General features: G+C 57.1%; 1 protein-coding gene across 1 annotated transcript; it reads right to left on the bottom strand.

The window, feature by feature from the left end:
* Nucleotides 1-260: 260 nt before the first annotated feature.
* Nucleotides 261-14,510, bottom strand: ADAMTS8 (ADAM metallopeptidase with thrombospondin type 1 motif 8). The gene is made up of 9 exons (XM_050910985.1): nucleotides 13,884-14,510; nucleotides 5,950-6,189; nucleotides 5,537-5,669; nucleotides 4,877-5,044; nucleotides 4,376-4,674; nucleotides 3,639-3,822; nucleotides 3,102-3,274; nucleotides 2,837-3,012; nucleotides 261-1,044 (listed from the first exon to the last, which is right to left on the bottom strand). The coding sequence occupies exons 1-9, from the start codon at nucleotides 14,508-14,510 to the stop codon at nucleotides 312-314; spliced, it is 2,733 nt and encodes a 910-aa protein (XP_050766942.1). The 3' UTR covers nucleotides 261-311.
* Nucleotides 14,511-16,799: the final 2,289 nt, after the last annotated feature.

Raw genomic sequence — 16,799 nt, 5'->3', positions numbered from 1 at the left:
CTGCAACCATGTTTACCGACAGCTCTTTAGAAACACCCTACAGATACACTTATTTTTCCCCTTAAATTACAACTTGCCTGCGAGCAACCAGCCAGAAAGAAAGGAAGGAAGGAAGAAAGAAAGAAAGGAAAAGAAGTGATTCCTCCCCGTTTTGCCGCCGTTATTCCCCTCTCTGAGGTAGACGTCGATGGGGTGGGGATGAACCGCTGGAGAGTGGTTATTCGTCTGGCGAGCAAGCCCGCGGCATCCTCGCCGTCCTGCCCCGGCGTTGCCGGCGCGGTGCATCGCCGCCGAGCCCGTCCCGGCGCGGTTCAGCACTGCCGCAGCACGCAGGCGGCGGTGGCCGGCGGCGGCCCCGGCGAGCTGCATTTCTCCGGAGCGGTGATTTTACCGGCGTAATCGATGCAAGAGGCGTTGCGTGTCCGCACGCCCTCGCCGCAAGTTTGGGAGCAGGGGGACCAGGGACCCAGGCGCCAGAGCGGGCAGGGGACGTCTCCGCAGGGCTTGATGTCCTCGGGCTTGAGGGCTCTGTCGCAGGCAGAGGAGGTTTGACCCTCCACGTCCCGGCAATCCACCGTCCGCCTCTGCCAGCCGGAGCCGCACGTCTTGGAGCACTCGGACCAGTCGCCCAGGACCCACTGGGAGGTCAGCATCGGTCGGATGACGTTGGCTGACTTCTTCTCTTTGCCTTTCTGCTTGCTGAAAGGGACGTCCTTGGGGATGAAGAAGGTGTACTTGACTTTTGGTGGGAAGACCTCGCTGGCGATGGTCAGCAGCTGGACGGTCAGAGGCTCCGGGAGCTGTCGGAAGCTCTGCAGCCTCTCCAGGGTCGTCATGGAGCCGCTGTATTTCAGGATGGTCCCCTTAATGAGGATGTCCTGCTCCATGGCTGAGATGGCAAAGTCTCCGTTCAGCAGGTATTTGCCCTCGAGGGTCCTCAGGGCCAGATAATTCCCGTCGTGACGGACCCCTCGGTGGCTGCGCTGTTTGATGTCGATGTTGGTTGCCCCGGCGGGGATGGTGACGATGTCATTGTAGCCGTATCTGCATGGGGCAAAGGGACACGGTTATTTTCCTGGACTTATTAAGAGGAAACCCATGCAGGGGATAGCACTTGGCGAGCGGGATTGTGGCTCTGAAGCCGTTCCTCTGTAACCCAGAGCGCTCCGGAGCTGGAAATATTGCAGGCGTGCCAGATGTGTGCTCAGCTGGAAGATTTTGCTGAATTACATGCAAAAATGAGCGATGCAATCAAACGAACAGCCCCACGGTTACCAGCCTTGGTGGGAAATTCCCCTTACTCCCTTTCTTTGGAAATGGGTGAAGCGTTTGGGACTAAAAGCCTGGCTCTGCCCAGTGATGCTGTCGCTGGTGATGCTGAAGGATAGCATCAGCTATAGACAGCTATAGATATAGAACAGCAGAATAGGAGAGAGTCGGGGCGCTGCTGGTGTACGCACAGAGGATATGTACATTGGCCAGATGTTGCTGCTAAAACGAGGTCAGCGGTTAAACAGTTAACCCAACAGACATCTCATATCGTAGAGGACTTGATATCAACTCGAAAGCCTTTCCTAGAAGACAGCAAGTACTACGGCAGCAAAACCATCCCTATCCATGGGCTCATCTTCAGAAGGGCTTTGCAGCCACCACCACGATGCAGAAGAGCTCCCGTGTTGGAGGGCACAGAGCACATTCCCACGCCGGGGGAGGATTTCCCTGGAAAACCAGCCAGAGCCCATCCCTGGAGCACCACGGCTCCCGGGACAGCACCGGCAAGGCTTCGGTACTCGAGCCCTCGGCACTCAGGGCTATCGTAATTACTTGCTACTGTAACAAAATGCCACCCTGGCGTGACTCACGCCGTGGGGCTGGCAGGATCGTTTTCCACGCATCCCCACGGTTGATGCTGCGGTCAGTAATTAGGTTTAGAGTAATTTGGAACAAAGCCTTCGGGTCAAACTCTGCTCTCAGTCACCCTGGCCTCCCTAACCCTGATCTTAATGGGATCTCTTCCTGGCTGTAGCTACCATGCTAATCTCTCTTTAGTCAACCACAAACAATTCATAGGAGAGTGGAAGCCCCATTTCAGCTGGCTCCCTGGAAGGAAACCATTTAGGAAATCTAATTTGACTGCGTGAGTCACCTCGCCGCATGAAATTGGATGCGTTGGGCTTTTGTTACGATCTTTTCAACAAAAGCCTTAAATTCAACTCTTTGGCAAAGCAACGGAGGTCTTGGGCGAGGGAAGCCGCTGCCTCGACGCCCGTGTCCCAGGACTGAAATTCACCCCCAAGCCCAGGGAGAAGTTATTGAACTATTTCTATCCCGCATCAGCCCTCGAAATATGTGTCCGGCTCGCTGCATTGGGGTGAGATGCATATTTTAAACTCCTCAGGGCAGCAGATTTACTTGCAGTGGCGTACTGAGCCCATCGCCAGTGTCAGCACCAGCTATTATTTTAGGAAATAAACTTTGCTTGGCTTGCATAATGCTGCCCCAAAATAAACTTAGCATAAGCTAAGTTTGGGGAGGAGACCAGGCTGTTGCAAGGCCACCCGGCTGAGGTGGCTTGCACGCCTGCAAACCCCGGTTAACGGCACGGAGGGGAAGCCAGGCACTCCTTGAGTCCAGCTGCTGCAAACAAGGTCTGCAGCTAGGTACGATGCTTCGGGTGCGGAAAGCAAACTGGCTTTACGTGACCTAGAAGGAGTCCTAATATTCCTAGCCTAGCACTTTTGCAATTAAAAAAAAACAAACCAGAAGAAAGGAGAATGAGAGGGGAAGCTGGTTGTTCTCCCCCCAGCCCATCTCTGCAGATCCCTTCTCCCCTTACTTGGATCGGTTGAGCGAGCCGGATATTTTCCTGCAAGTCGAGCCGTTGCCGCCGCACACCCCGCACTTGTCCAGCTTCTTGGAGGACCCGACTACGTGATCGCAGCCAGCCTTGATGCACTGGCCGTGGACGCAGATGGAGAGGGTCTCCGGTCCGCACAACGTCCCGTCGATCACCTAGGGAAGGGGGGGATGCGGAGGAGCAATTAGGGCACTTGATCTGAAACGGGGTAAAGAGGGGCGATTATCATCACCAGGTATCTTACTTTGGCCTCAAAGACTTTAAATTCGCTCCTCCCTCTGGCTCGGCAAAAGAGCTTGCATCGGTCTCGGGGTGACACTCCCGCGTACTTGGGAACCCACTCCAGGCGATTCCCTTCCAGATCCGTAAAGTTGTAGCTGTTGTACTTCTCGCACTGCTGCTCCCGAAAGCTTTTCCCTGAAAGGAAAGGCGAAACGTGACCCAAAGGCCGCGGGAAGCCGGCAGGAACCGCCGTCCTCCTCGGCCGTCGCAGAGATGCGGGAGCGAGCCGAGGGTAGCGGGAGCGCGCGGCGGCGAGCGTGCGAACAGAGGAGGGATGCCGCGCACCTCCCACCCAGCCGGAGGGGATCGCAACCCCCAGCAGAAGGCTATTCCCCCCCTCTCACCCCCCCCAAAATATGAATGTTCAAGGGAGATTGGAGCGATCCCTGGTGATGGGTTCTGGAGATATGGGGTTGGGGGGTGAGCGTGCGTTTGGGAATTGCATCCTTTTGCTGCATGGACCGGGGCGAGGGGGGGGGATTTGCAGAGCGGGGCTTACCATCCGGCGGGCACTCGTCGGTGTGGCAGGACTGGTACTTGGCACGCTGGCCCTCGCAGTACCTGCCGCCGTGCTGGGGCTTGGGGCTGTCGCAGTGGCGGTAGGAGAACTGCACGCCGCCGCCGCAGGTCCGGGAGCAGGAGCCCCAGGGGCTCCACGGGCCCCAGCCACCGTCCACCGCCGGCTGCAAGAGGCCAGGAGAAGCTGCTAGATCTGTCCCCGAGCCTGTCCATCCCCGGCTGCTCGCTCCCAGGGCGAGCAAAGGTCTGGAGCGATGCTAAAATCTCCCCCCCAGCTCCTCTCCCTGTGTCACCAGCCGGGGCCCTGATTCAGCAAAGCACTTAAGCACATACTTCACATGAAGTTATTACTGACTTCCACCGGTCTGTTCATGTGCTTAAAGTTAAGCCTGGGTTTAACTACTTTGCTGACTGACTCAGAAATCGCCGCTAATTCCCCCGGCAGGGCAAAAAGCGATGATTTAATTGCAGAACTGTGGCTGCTTGCTCTGGTTCAGACCAGCCCATGCCTCGGCGAAAGGCACGGCAGCGTTTATCTGCGAGCTGGGCTTGCCAGTAATAAAGCTTAATGAAAGGTGCTGTTGAAGGAGAGATATCCAGAAAACACATCAGGCAAATCCAAAGCTAGTCCAGGAGATGGCAGGACTGGGGTCAGAGGTTTGGGAATCCCAAAGGGTCGAGCCCCAGCCCGTCGGTCCCCAATCCCCCCCCCGTTACCTGGGGCTTCAGGGCATCCTGTGGCACGCAGCGGCCATCCCAGCACAGCCCGCCGGCTTTGCAAGGGGTGCCGTCGGCCCACGGCAAGCTGCCGTTCTTGGTGTGGCAGAGGGGCTCCCCGCTGCCGGTCCTGCACCAGAGCTGGGCGCAGATGTCCTCCTCCGTGGTGTTGGGGCAGTGCTGGAAGTCCTTGCCAAAGATCTGCTGGCATTGCTGGTCCAGGCTGTACAGGGCTCCTCGGCCGGGCAGCTCGACAGGCAGGGCGAGGGGGTCGGCCGGGGCATCGAGCAAGCAGTCGCCTGGGCAAGGCGCAAGAATTAGGCTGGAGATGCGTCAGGGCTTGACGCCGTGGATTGCACCAAGCAGGGCACCCCAAACCTCTGTCTGCGGTCTGATTTGACTCCCCCTTCATCCCACACACCCCCTCCAGGCGTTGCGAAGAGCCTGAGCAATTAAGGAAAAGGTTGTCTCGAGTGACGAGGCTGCTGAACCGAGCCTTACCGTGCCCTCCGTCCAGGAACTCGGTGAGGTACATGGCGCTGCAAGGAGACCAGGGCTGGGTCTTGTTCAAGTGGATGAAGAGAGGAGCCATCATATGGTGCTTGCCGAGGGGCCCGAAGAGCCGCTCGCAGGTCTTGGAGTCATCGTGGGGCATGCTGAGCACGTGGCCTGGGGAGCAGAAGGCATCGGTGAGCCGCAGCCTCCCGGCCCTGGCCCTGCTCTGCTGCAGGTGGTGCATGCATATAACATCTATAAGTCATCAAGCAGTTCCTATTGCTGCAAAAGCTATTTGCTTCGCTGAATCAGAAGCGACAAACAAAACAGTGCTTGCTCTGTCTCAGCGGTACAGCCCGCTGTATGCCAGGCAAAGCAGCCCAAATTAGCAGCAAACCAAGGGGGAGAAGTGCTTGATCCCACGCCTTAGCTCATCACATCACGCAAATGCACTGATTTACACCAACTCAGGCACTTCTGAGTGCCTTTGCTGGTGCAAAGCAGCTTCTGCCGGTGCCAGAAGCTCCCCAGCGCTGCCCAAGGCTTGGCGGGCGGTACCCAGCCGGGAGATGCTGGGCGCTGGGCTGCGCTACATCCCCTCCCAGCAGCGGGGCTGGCCGCGCCGGGCTGAAAAAGCAGGAACCCCCTCCGGAAGGGATGCGTTACCCAGTTCGTGAGCCAGGGTGTAGGCTGCCTGCAGGCCCTCGTCCTCGATCACCGAGCAGCTTTTGTTGCGGTCGCACATGGTGCCGATATCCGCCACTCCCAGCGTGTCACAGCTTTGGTGTCCGCAGAAGTCCTGTTGGCGAGCAGCGCCGAGGAGGGTAAGGCAGGGTGAAGGGGTCCCACGTTCGGCAACCCCAACATCTCCGAGCAGAGCTGGGCAACCCACTGGTGGTCCGCAGCCCAAATGCAACCACCACCCCCACACACACACTCCCCCCACCCCGAATTTGCTTTGCTGCAAGCTCCATTCTTTGCACGGTGGGGGGATCCCTCCTCTCCCTCCAGGGACACCTCGACCCCTTTCCTCTCCCCCCCCAGCCCCACCAAAAGCATCCCCAAGGGACCCTTCAGACCTGTCTCGTCAGCAGGATGGCAGTGTCGTAGTGCTCCGGGTGCCGGTCGCTGGGGGGGTTGAACCTTTGCTGCCAGCTACAGAAGTTGCGCAGGGTGAGCCCGCCGTTGTCGGACACCTCCGGCCCCGCTGCCGCCTCGTCCACCACCAGCACCTTCACCACTACCAGGTTGATGGAATTCTTCAAGCTGGGGTGCTTGTAGATGCGAGCCGCCATGGACATCAGCGTCAGGACGTGGTTCTGCGGGGAAAGAGAGGGGCAAGCAAAGCCTGGGTGAAAACTTTGCCGCAGGGCTGGGGTTTTTTTTGGTTAGGAAAGGAGAAATCGACCTCATTTATGAAGCCTACCACATCCAGACCGCCTCGGGCAGCCACCTGGGTTGATGGACTAAGTGCTGCCTTTTCTGTACGTGACGCTTTACACCTTGTGCCGGCGGGAAGGACGGGCAGGACAAGCCCACCCCTGCAACCCCTTCTCCACCTGCCATGACCCCTTTGCACCCAGAAACCCTTCGGGAAAACCTCACGCATCCCTGAGAGTGCTCTTGCATATTCCCAAAGCATTAACCCTGCCCTCGCTGCCCCGGGGCAGGAACCACCTCATGCACAACATCTCACTGGTGCAAAACCAGCTGTGAAACTCCTGCCCGTGCTGGTCGTCAAGGTTTGAACCCAACGTCCTCGGCGACGAACCGGGGCCAAAGCACTTTGACGGCCGAGTCTTCATCCAGCAGCATCCCCTGCTCGGGTGACTGGGATGACCAGAGATTACTTAATATGTCAAACGCGCCAGCGATGTTTAGGCTGATGTAAACATCTTATCGGAGCATCGAAATTCCTCTTCTGCTTGGCACCCGTTCACGGCCCCGGAGTCAGGAGAAAAAAATGCAGCTATTACACAATGTAGTATTGGGAAAGAGAAAGTGGCTTCTCTCCTCCCCAGACGAATTACACCCCGCGGTCTCACTTCAGCGCCACTACCTAACTAAAGTGGAAGGACTGGGTGGAAGCCCTCTCCGGCGGCCGAGTTTCACCCAAAATATGTGTTTTCTGAGTGGAAAACTCATCCACCACGATGCTGCCGGGACAGCGATATCCACAAAATGCCATTTTCTTAGCAAATGCGGGAGACGTACAGGGAGATGCCCCCCTCCCCTAACAGCGACGGCATATTTGCTGCGCCAAGAGCCGCTCGCCCAGGACAGTTGTGGCTATTTTAAATTATTCTGCCACATTTTAGCCCGTCGCTGGCAGCTCCATGTAAACAGATGTTTCGCTTCAGCAAGACGTATCCCAGGTCCTCCCCGGCTCATTATCCGAGGGCAGGCCCCGGCAAGGATGATGGGAGCGCTGAACAGACTGGTTTATTTAGACTGGCCAGATCGCCGCGACATGACTCACATCCCAGCCCGAAGCATGCAACAAATGTCAGAGAAGTCACTGCTGAGGCAAGAAAGCCAGGCGAGATCCCCGCGAGCGGTTGCTCCAGGGGACCGGGGGAATTGTTTACCCCACGGGGAAAGTCCATTGGGAACCTTCCTAAAAATATTACAAAGCCTTCCTAAAATTACGCGCGTGAAGACCTAGAAGGATGCTCTGCGCTGGAGCTGCGCATCATGGGATCATCCATCATTTCCAAGGGAGCAAATCCTGCCCCATCCTTTTCTAAGCCATCACAGGTTTCTCTCCATCCTGGTAGCTGTTACCTGGGAGCTCTCTGTCCCTACTGCAAATCCCCCGGGACACCAACCCTCGCATCCTCAGGGTTACATCCAGCCAAGAAACTCTTTCAGCAGCAGGAACGGAGGGACTCGGAAAACATCTGTCCGCCTTCCCTTCGTCTGGAAAACGAAGACGGAAAGTGAACCGAACAAACAGCTATTTAGTGCAGATTAAAAGGTCAAATTCACTTGTTTCACCATCTGGTGTCTATTTATACCCATCCCTGGACAGCGCGGGAGTTGGTTGGGTTTCGGATGGACCCTGACTGCTCCGGGGAGAGCGGCAATCCACCTGCACTGCCTTGACTTGGCCGAGGGTTTGGAGCTGGGGCCAAAAGCAAATTACGGGATCCCCAGGGCTCAGGAGAGGCTGACTGAGCGCTTTTGGCCAACAACCGGCTGCGGACGAGTTGAATCCCACTCGTCCCGTCCTCCCCGTGCCTTTGCAAACAGGCTTTGGCTTGATGAGCCACCCAGGAGGGAACGCCGCCTTCTCCGGGGTTTCCTTCCCAGCATCGAGGCTGAGGATGCGGGTATCGGGATCAGATGCGGGGCGGCCACGGGGTCAGGTTTGGGGAGCCCAGAGGCGCAAACGGACTGGTTTCTGCCTCGTTGCAAGGCACCGCAGCAAAGTGGGCGCAAGCCGCTTCCCTGCCGCTTCCAACCAGCGTCCCGGGAGATCTTCGCAAGATTTCTGTCCAACTGGTAAATACAGCTGGAAAATCGGCCCCTTACCTGCTCTGGGAGGGGAGAAGACACCAGCCCGAGCCCGAGAGGATCGCAGGAGCATCCCTCCTCTGCCCCATGCCCTGCTTTTATGGCCAGGCATGAGCATCGCAACTGAGCCACCCCGCTGCAGAGGCAGCGCAGGGGTTTCTACTGCCCGGTGATGCCCCGCAAAACCCCCTACCTCTTTTTTCCCCGGCTGCAATCCTTGGCTCCCTCTGGTCTCAAGAAGATCAAATTCCACCCATTTCCCCCCCAAAAAATGAGGGGGGGGGGGGGATGCCTTTTGTCCGACACACCTGCATTATAGCAGCTCCGATATCCCTCCTGCCACAGCATCGCTGCTTCTGGGAGAGCCCTAAGCCAGGCACGCACAGATACCACCAGCATTGCCCGACCTGCGACTGCCAGCAGCAAACTGCACGTGCAGAGGGTTAGCAGTGGAAAAAATAAATATAAATCAGAGCATGAGGAACTGAAGTGGTTGTTTTTAACCTGATGAAGTTGAAGGATTTCACTTTCTGATACAGGCTCTTGCAAAATCTCTGCTCGCCTTCTCCTTCGTGGGAACCACTTGCAAGCTGAAGTCTGCAGAGATCCCCAAACTGTTTTGATTTTTCTTTTTTTTTCTTTTTTAATTGTTCTTATTTTGGGGGGGGGGGGGGAAGAAACTGCTCTTACCCAGACACTAACTATTATTGTGGTATGCACATAATGATCTAATAGTGCCGGACCCACCCAGTGCAGAAGGATGGCAGGGAGCACCCGTGCAACACCCTGGCGCAGCTCGCCTCCCTCCAACACGCTCCCCAGCTCGTGGAGATAAATGCTCAACCCAACCTGGGGCCGTAGGTTGATTTGTTTGTTTGTTCATAGGGTTGTTTTGTTGGTTTCCCCCCCCCCCCCCCCTCCTTTCTCCCTAGAAGCCAGCATTTCTTGGGGCGGAGGGGGAAGGAACGCTGAGCTTTCTGGAGTGCAGACAGATGGAAGGAAGAAAACACGGGGTCAGATGCGAGGGCTGCCCAGCTTTTAAAAAACAACTGGTAAAAACATATCCCAGCCTGTCTCTCTCTCCCCCGAAGCGATGTCTGCGTGCTGGCCCCCCCCCCCCCCGGCTCGGATACCCGCAGCGGCGGGCGGCCGCCCTGCCAGCCTCCTCCTGCGGTTTGAAGCCCGGGCCAAGAATTTCCTTGCAAAAATGTGGGCGGCAGCCAAGGGAAATCAGGGGCAAGCCGAAGGCGAGGGGGACACCTTGCCAGCCTGCCGGTGTGCCTGGCTGCCCTCCTGCCTTCCCAGCTCTCTGCCCCGTCCCTTTTCTGTTTGCCACATGATTTTTTTTTTTCTTCCCCGTTCTCTTTCCCTCTTTGCTGGATGTTTGGGGCTGACCCCCAGAAGAAGCAATGACCCCTTTTCAGGGCACACGCAGGGCTGCCACCACCTCTTTGCAGGCATGGATGAACGTGAAGCAAAACCCCATCCCCAAGAGCATCCCGGAGCGGGAGCGCTGCAGTTTGCAATTGCTCCTGGGCTGTTTCGGTGGAAGCCGGCTCCTTTCACGGCTGCGCCGTTCATACCGAAGCCCTTGATAATCGGCGGTCACCGTGCCAGCGGCGGGGCTGAAGCGCGGCAGCTGTTTAACATCACGGGACGACGCGAGGAAGCGAGCGCATCGGCCAGGGGAATAGTTAGGGAGGCTGCCCGCTCCTCCGACCCCTTGCACCAAAGCGGATGCAGGCTCGGGGTCACACCCGGGGGACAAATCCCAGAGGAAAAGCACCAGCAATGCTGGCGGATGGCAGCACCAGCGCAGGTCCCCCCTTCGCTTTGCAAAGATCCCCTTTAATCCCACCCCGGTTGCCTTTGGGATGGGCTCAGGAGGGGCCGGCTTCTTTTGTCAAGGGATTAAGCGAACTCACCCGCTCAAGCTGCAAAATATCCTAAAGCGAGCCTAGGAGCCGGACACGAGGGGACCTGAGGCTCCAGGGTGGCTTTGGCTTTACCTCCAAGGTCACTTTGACAGTCAATCCGGGTGTGGGAGAGCCGGCAGCAGGACCCCAGCAGTGCCCTGTGCCACACACGCCAGCACCCGTCCGGTCTTAGAGGGAAGGGATTGCAACAGCACTCCTAAAACCTCATAAATCTGCCTGGAAAAAAACACAGAAGTCAGGCGAGGAATCCTGGCTTAATCAGACCGATCTGATTTTGCCCTGGTCCTCAGTCATTACCAGCTCTTGGAGTCAGGGATCGCAGATTCCTCGCTTGCAAGAGCAAAGGGGAAAGAAAAGGGGATCGTAGCCATCATGTTTGCAGAAGAAAGCTTGGAAACTCGTCTCATCTGCACCCAAGAGACGGGAGAAATCCCACCACAGGAATCCGATTCTGCTGCCAACTGGCTGGGGATGCTGCGGCCGGTTTTTGTAACCGCCTGTCGCTTTAGGTGTCTCGGCAAACATCCCCCGAGCCTTGCAGAGCATCTCTGCAAGTGCAGCCTGCGCTGCAGGTGCTCAGCCCCAATGCCCTTTCTTCTGCACGTCAGAGGGATTAGCCCCCACACGGTCTCCTGCCTCAGTTTCCCATGCTCAAAACCCCCACTTAATTCTGTTAATGATGCTCACCGGCCTTTTTTTTTTTTTTCCTCAAGTATTTTGGGTTCTCTGCAGGAAAAATGCAAAGGATAACTTGTGTGTCCAGCCTGGGGCCTCGCACCCGTCCCTAGATAAGGGGGTTCTTCTTAATCCCTGCAGGTCGCATCCTGCCAAGTCCTCCACGACCTGCCGGCTGCTCACAAGTGTGAGCACTTGTCAAGTGCTCAGCACTGTCCTGCTGCTAATGCCCCCCCAAACACCCCATCTCCTGCAAGCAGCGAGCCAGAAGGATGATTAAACCCCTAAATTTCAGGTCTGGTTCTGCTCTCACTTCATCATTTCCTCCTGGTTTGCATGAGTGTTGATGGAGGTGGAATTAAACTCTTGTTTTCTAAATTAGGTTAACAGCTGAGCTATAATGGCTCAGATTGATTAGGAATAAGTCATTACTAGCATTTTCCTAACAACAGCATGACATTGATTACAACTTGCAACTCTTGAATGCATCTTATGGTGACTATCTTCTACTTGAGCTGTTACAGCTTATGCAAGAAAATAACTGGGAACACAAACAATGCTTGTGACCTTTATTTGGTAATTAAAGTGTGGTTACGGGAAGAGAAATCACTATATAAATATGGTTTCTTCTGACTCAGTATTTCTGCTCCCTGGGCATCTCCTAGTCAGCTCTCTAAGATCTCACCAGCATGAGCAAGCCATCACTTTTTTTGACCCACAAAATGTAGGTATTTAGGGAGAAGCGAGACGGCTATTTGGTCTCCTGAGTTAGCAGCAGCCGTGCTTCTCCCTGCATTTTTGTTGCTGAGAACAAAAGACACAGAAACCCAGCAGGTGGCTTGCCTTTTTTCTTTTTTTTTTTTTTTTTTTTTTCAACTGCTGCACAAGAGCTGGTTGAAGTTCTCTCCCAAATACTTAAATACGCTATTGCTCTGTTCATCCCAAACGAGATCTTTAAAGGCTTCCTTCCCATCAAGAAAAACCCTGAGAGGTGATGCAAAGGTATTGCTCTCAGGGACAAAGAGGAGATGATGGTAAAATGGGAGCCAAGCAGACTGGAAAGTCACTGATAACTAAAGAGGGAGCTGTCACGGACCCACCAGGACCCCCAGGGCTGTACCAGCCAAACCAGGGCAGGGTACCAGCGTTTCAGCCCTTTGGCCGTACATACGTGCAGCTCAGCAGCCTTCAAGAGCTGCCGCAGCACAGATTTGCCCAGAGGGTTGTTGGTTTTTCCCCAGCTCAAGCTGGGCATTATCAGGATTTCCCCCCCACCCCCCAAAATATATCACCTTATTTGTAGCAGGATGCAGACCCTTGGGTGTTGCTTTAAAACCATTGGGTGCCCAGCTGGTTGCACAAGATGCAATACACTATTTTTCCTGTCCTCTTGGGGAATCAGAGACCAGCTTCACACTACGGGGAGAGTAATTTCCACCACCATTTATACACCTGTTGCTTAAAAAACTCAGGTTACTCCATCGCAAACCCTGTTTTTGACTGCTGTGAGCTCTGCGGTGGTTGTCTCCAAGTGAAGCATCCATTGCTCCTTGACCCTCTGCTACCTGTCCCTGCCAGCATGGCTTGGTGGCATGCAAGCAAAACCAAGCAAGGGGCGAAACCTGAGGGATGCTGAGCAGCTGAAATCAGCTGGAGCTCCAAGGTTTAGCATTTCTCAAGGTCCAGCCCTGCCTGAGCAGGGCTGGAATTAAAACACTGCTTTATTAGGAGCGGAGAAGCCAGATGAAGCCCCCAGGGGAAGGATAAAGCGGGCAGAAATGGCAAAGCCAGGCTGCCAAAGCTCAGCCCCTGGTTTCAGCTGCCCGCCTGCTCCCCGCTGAGCTCCAGCTTCAAGGGCTCCTCAAAGAGCCCCGTACCCAAACAACCCACGGCAGAGGATGAGCAACTTCGGCGCACAGTTAGCCCTTGCAAAGACCTGAGTGCATTTCAGACCACGCAAACCTGCATTTGGACCCGAGGACCCGAACAACCCATCGCTGCAGGGAGCGTGGCGATGGGGAGCTGGCTTTGCCAGAGGCATGAAAATTAATTCGGTGCCGATGAAAGCAGCTAGTCAACAGCCCTGGAGCTGGATGCGGGGGGCCGAGAGGCCAGGATCTCCGCTCCCGGGGTCTCCACGAAGCCTGGCCAGGGGCAGGGTCTCTGCAGCCGGAGCGTGTTGAAGGAGGGGGAGCATTTTTGGCGGCGGTGGCTGGGGGAAAGGGCTGTTCGTGCATCTGCTCGGCTGCTAACAGGTGGCTCAGGAGCGGGACTGCGCATTACTCAGCCCCTGGTTTATTTACTATTTGGCCCAAGCTCCTATCCGGAAGGGAGTTAAGCCCATCGCTTCGCAGCACAGCTCTTTCCCTGTAGCAAGAAAGGCATTAACCCCCTCTGTCCCTCATTTATGGGGACACCAGACTGATGGGACATGACGGTGTCCAGCCTGTGCAGACACAGGCTCCCCGGGATGGATGCCAGGTCTGGGAAAGGGTCCCCAAACACTGACCGAACCCCCACAGATCAACTCTGCAGCCTTTGCCCCAGGGATTTACGGCCCCTACGGAGCAAGGCAAGGTGGGGGCAGAGCCAAGGTCCCCCACCCCATCCTCGGCTCTCTACTCGCTCGCCCAAGGTGGTCCCTGGCATCCTGGGACTGCTTGTTCCTGCGGGGGCTGGCAGCGGCAGAGCTGGGGGGGGGGGGGGGGGAGACAGGAGGGGACGGCGAGGCGGTGGGAACGGAGGGGTGGAGGTGGGAGGCGGTGGAGAGGCAGCGGGGATGGGGACGGGAGGGGACGGCGGGGATGGAGGGGCGGCGGGGATGGAGGGGATGGAGGGGATGGAGGGGATGGAGGGGATGGAGGGGATGGAGGGGCAGCCCTTACCTCCACGTCCTCCCCGTAGAAGCGCACCATGGAGGCATCAGCCACCAGCAGCGTCTCCACGTACCGCGCCTGGGAGACGAAGCGCTTGGCTCGGCGGAGCGGCTCCCCGGCACCGGCGGCACCGGCGGCACCGGCGGCAGCGGGGTGGGCGCCCGGCGGGGCGGCGCGGCGCTGGAGGCGGTGCAGGCGTCTCCAGGGCGGTCCGGGCGAGGGATGCCCGAGGGGCCGCAGCTCATAAGCCGCCCCGTCGAGGAGGAAAGCGGCGCGGAAACCGCCTCCGCCGCAGCGGCTGAGCACGGCGGGGGCATCGGGGCTCCCATCGACGGCTCCCGCGTAGAAGCAGCCCCGCCGCGGCGGGGTCCGGCCCGGTGGTGGTCGCCGACCCCCCAAACGCTGGAGGCGGAGGCGGGGGGCCAGGAAAGCGGCGTCGGGGCGGAGGCGGAGAACGACGGCGCGGCCGAAAGCGGCCAGCCGTAGGGCCAGCTGCCCCGGGGGTGCGGGCAGGCGGGCGGGCAGCAGCGGCTGCGCCTCCCGGGGAGGCGGCGGCGGCGGCAGCGCCCACGCGTGGCACCACAGCAGGAGCAGGTGGAGCGGAGCCCGGCCCCCCAGCAGCGCCCGCCGCCCCATCGCCCGGCCCTGCCCTGCCGCCCCGCCGGGCTCTCGGCGGCGGCTCCCCCCGCAGCCTCCGCGCCGGCTGCGGAGCCCGCTGTATTTATACTTTCTCCCCCCGGCTTTGACATAAGAGGTTTATTTTTGATCTCTCGCTGTTCCCCACTCCCCTCCCCTGCCAGCCAGAGCCTGGGGGAGGAGGAGAAGTGAAAGAGAAAAAAAAAAAAAAAAAAAAAAAGGAGAGAGAGAAAAAAAAAGAAGCAGCAGAGAAGAAAAAAAAAGGCACTAAAGAAAAAAAAAAAAACAACCAAACCCCAACCAAACCAACCCACTTTTGGATGCGATTTGAGGCCAATCAGGCGCCGGGAGCCCCGCCTGCCTCCAAGTGTCAACTCCAGCCTGTTACTCTCCCAGCATTAACCCCTTCAGCCCAGCCTCTGCCCGCCCGCCGGGGCCTGATCCTGCCCAGGCGGGCAGCAGAGGGGCTCGGGGAGGTGGTCCTGCCCTAGGGGCTGGGGTTTGGCACCCTGTTCCCCCCCCCCCCCACCGTGGGAGGATTTGCCCCGGGGGGGGTGTGTGTGATTCCTCTCCCATTTCCACCCCCCCCCCCCCTTCCCCGGCATCCCTTCACTGCTGGAAAGCACCAGGCCTTTGCCAGCTGGAGAGCATCTCATTTCAGCCTGCAAGGCAGAAGGTGCCTCGGGAGGTTTCGCCCCTCGGTTCCCATGTCCTTCGCCTAGCCAGGGACAGAGAGGGCTTTGGGCCCCAGGGAAAGCTCCAACAGTGACACGCAGAAGGAGGTTTCCATGCCCTGAGCAAACAGCTGGGTCCACATGGGGTTTCCTCCGGCTGGAATAAGGCAACGGGCTAAATCAGACTTGTGGAAAATACCTATGAGAATAAAACAACGCAGCCAGCTCCTCCTGTCGCTTTTTTCTTTTTTTTTGGGGGGTGGCTGTTGTGCGACTTCATTTAAAACCCAGATCTCCCCCTTTCAGATTGAGTTTTTCTTCCCAGCCGCATTCCCTTGCAGTGAGTGAAAATCCTACAGGAGTATAAAAGTCTCAGGCTGTGTGTGAAACCAGGTAGCTACTGTCATGTGCTCAGCGGTGGCAAATGTCAGGAGATGGGCAGAAACACGCTGACCCTGGCTGGGAACCCGCTCAGCACCAGGGAACAACCAGCTGTAATGGAGAAAGGGAAATCACTCCTTATATATTACTCCTTCTTTCCTCTTAAGCCCTCCTTCCCCATTAGTTCATGAGATTCCTGGCCTCTGGAGCACACTTTGTGCAGCACTGAGATATCCCGGGATGTCCTTGCTGCGGTCCAAGGGTGGTGGGTCCTATCCTGCTCCATACCCTGATTTTCTAAACCTTTTACAGGGAGTAGCACGCGCTCAGCACCGGGCTTGTGCTTCTTTAACCTTGCTGTGGATGCAAGCCCAAGCACCAGCTCCTCTACACTGTAGTTTTTTTTTTCCCCTTAGCCTAATCCTAAAAAGATCCGAAAGGGTAAAGCAGCATTTGGCACCTCAAGATTCCTGGGAAACCAGAGTCTGGCCACGGCTGAGCAACGGGGCGCAGGGTTAAAGGCTGCTCTCCCTTTACCCGAGGATGTATTTACATCTGCCTCTCTATTATTATCTCCACTTAAAAGCCACATCCCTACCTATATAGTAAACACACAGCCCTGGCTCTAAATAGCAGCGCTGCCCTGGGGCCAAGGCTCTGATTACTTCTCTTCTTTTTAAAGTGTGGGTTTTGCGACCGTAGGAGGGGAGGAAATAATAATTAAAAAAAAAAAAAAAAAAGAAAAGCAACCCCAGGCATGGTGTAGTTCGGTCTGGGACATCTCTCCAGGACTGCGTATCGAATGTGCTCCCTCGACACCCAGCGCCTTGGCCGCTCTCCTGCGGCAGCCGGCTCCGGCCGCAGCCCCCTCCTCTCCTGGCAGGGAGCTCAGCCCGCAGCCGGAGCGGCTTCTTCGTCGTGGCCAGGGTGGGTTTTCCTCCCCCTGCAGCTTCGCCGGGCTGGGGGGAAAACACAGTTTGCATTTTAAAAATCTGGTCCACGCAGAGGCAGGACCAGAAGCCAAAAGCGAGCCCTGACTCTGCCTCCTCCAACCCCAAACCCCTCGGAAGGTGCCTGCATGGGCGTGCATCTCACTAGGCTTCTCTTTGCCGCAGGAGGGTAGGCAAGGAGATGTGCCCCTGCTCTGAACTAGGACAGGTAAGGCTGCAGGCGACACGGGGCACGTCTCTCCGACAGGATGCAATTTATTCCCGGCTTTCCGCTCTCGGAGCTG

The sequence above is a fragment of the Gymnogyps californianus genome, chromosome 25, assembly GCF_018139145.2.
Source record: "Gymnogyps californianus isolate 813 chromosome 25, ASM1813914v2, whole genome shotgun sequence".
In the NCBI taxonomy this organism is placed as follows: domain Eukaryota; kingdom Metazoa; phylum Chordata; class Aves; order Accipitriformes; family Cathartidae; genus Gymnogyps; species Gymnogyps californianus.
This window is presented reverse-complemented; position numbering and strand designations above follow the sequence as displayed.